Source organism: Hemibagrus wyckioides, linkage group LG14 (genome assembly GCF_019097595.1).
Source record: "Hemibagrus wyckioides isolate EC202008001 linkage group LG14, SWU_Hwy_1.0, whole genome shotgun sequence".
In the NCBI taxonomy this organism is placed as follows: Eukaryota; Metazoa; Chordata; class Actinopteri; order Siluriformes; family Bagridae; genus Hemibagrus; species Hemibagrus wyckioides.
Window position 1 is genome coordinate 13,767,958 of NC_080723.1, and position 2,130 is coordinate 13,770,087.

A 2,130-nucleotide genomic window follows, 5' to 3' on the forward strand; every position below is an offset into this window, starting at 1 on the left:
AGATTGTACCTGCTCTCACGTTGGATTAGAATGAAACTGGTTGAGTTGGTGTGTCTAAGTGTGCTAAATGACAGTACACAATATAGCTTTCTGTATTTAGGTTACTGTTATTTTTATCAGTTATTGAAGCGGCTTGTATTGAACCTTGGGTGAGTCAGACATGATTGCTTATAGACTCAGTCATGTTTATTGGCAAAAGCTTGTTAAACCCCTCGTAAACGCTGATAATGTAAAGACTATTAAGCCACATAGTTGGACGCACACCCAGCGTCACACTCTTAAGGATTTCAGCATCCTGTCATCACAGGGCAATGTAGCAATGCAATAAAACAGGTCTATTGAGTCCCTTATCGCGTATAGTATGACGCCACATTGTTCATGAATGAGTAAGGGACTTTCCGTGGCCTTTAGAAATAGCTGAGCTTCTTTACATCGTGCCGTCTTTCATTTGAAATTGTATGCGTTTAATACTATCGCAAAGAAAAATCAGAATATGATATAAAGTATATAGAAAGAGAATCTGATATGTAAAAATGATATGAGTGTGTTTGACGGAATAACACAGCCAAAAGAACTGCTATATTTTTATGAAAATTTATTTAAATTAACATTAAAAACAGGACATGTAAATAACTTAAAGACAAACAAACAACTTTTATGCATACTACATTCCTCGTAGCAAATAAATAAGCAAATTTACAAGTGAAATCCAGGGAGCATTAGGATCCCTCATATTGAAGAACTTGACTTTGAAAGTTCGAGCATTCAGTCTTGAGTGTCTGTTTGGCCTGTTGAAATTATTTCAGCGTGTCTGAAGCGCTTCATCTTAGATATTACACCTCTCTTCTGGCATCTCTTCTTCTCAGATACGGTGCAAATATCTCCGCTTTGGTCCAAGCTTTCTTCTGCATCTATCGCTCTACATCTCCTTAAAAAGGAAAAAAAAAACAAGAAAAATTAATGCGTGACCACAATGAGTGGATTTATTGGATATTTGGCTCTTGACTGTTTTTTTAAATTATTATTTCATTATTGATATATCAAATATTAGACATTAGATATTAAGCAAGATGGCAGATTATAGCCTTAAATCGTAACCATGGTTACCCAAAGAGCCAGAAAAACTGCTGTTATATATACAGTACAAAGGAGAGCTGTAGTATTTTGAATGAGATATAATGATGAAACAGCTGTATTAAACACTATATGCGTGTCACACTAAAGAGTGTCTCCATGTGTTAAAGCCAGACTCACCGGAGTGTAAGTGTGTGTGCTGAATGTGAGCGTGTCACGGCGCCCGGGCCATGCGTAAAGCCTCCTGCTGTCCCAAAGTGGAGCTTTCTGCGTCCTGTCTTGTTTTAAAGTCCTGGATGGCTCTCCTGTTCTGGAAATCGATCAGTGCCATGGTGATCACCGCGTTCCAGCAGTTATCCTCGCCTGAGCACCGGAAGTCGATCTCCTTATCGTCCGTGGTGACGATGGTGAAGTAGACGAACTTGCCGGTGCGCTCCACGCAGTCCACTTTCTTAATGTACTGCAGCTTGAGCTCTTTGCTTTTGCTTTTCTTCTGCGTGTCGGCGTAGATGTTCAGGCTGTCCGTGGTGAGGACGCACGTCTTTCTCTTCCAGAACTGGAGCAGGTTGTCGCTCCTCTTCTCCAGCTCGCCCTCCTTCAGCACCTTGGAGCTCTCTACCGAAGTCATTTTCATGTTTTGTGGAGGATCAGGTTTGAATCCTGAAAGCCGTTAATGTAGTGGTTTAAAAATAAAATAAAATAAAAGGCTCCTGTCTTTGTCGTGTCTCGGAGCTTCTCCTTGGTGTGGCAGTGACTGGGAATGAATGAGACTGGGAGTGTTTATAGCGGTGTGCTTTGCCCGGCCTCCTGCACGTCACATGCGCTTTCGGTATTTGAGTAATTCATTGGCGGAACGTGGGCGGAAATGTGGCTCAAAATGACCTTCACCCTTCAGCTCTTCCCTAAAATACCTCATTACAACACTGCAGTCTGTTACTCTCAGGACCCAACTATAATAACTCACTCCTCACTAACCTGATTTCATTATCTATTTGATTGTTCCTTTTGGTTTGTAGCAGATAAGCTAAGTACAGTAGAATCTGATGCTCAAGGCAC

General features: G+C 41.1%; 1 protein-coding gene across 1 annotated transcript; it reads right to left on the bottom strand.

Moving 5' to 3' along the window:
- Nucleotides 1-578: 578 nt before the first annotated feature.
- Nucleotides 579-1,838, bottom strand: phlda2 (pleckstrin homology-like domain, family A, member 2). Its single transcript, XM_058407432.1, has 2 exons — nt 1,255-1,838; nt 579-928 (listed from the first exon to the last, which is right to left on the bottom strand). Exon 1 carries the CDS (start codon nt 1,706-1,708, stop codon nt 1,289-1,291), a length of 420 nt encoding a protein of 139 aa, XP_058263415.1. The 5' UTR covers nt 1,709-1,838; the 3' UTR covers nt 579-928; nt 1,255-1,288.
- Nucleotides 1,839-2,130: the final 292 nt, after the last annotated feature.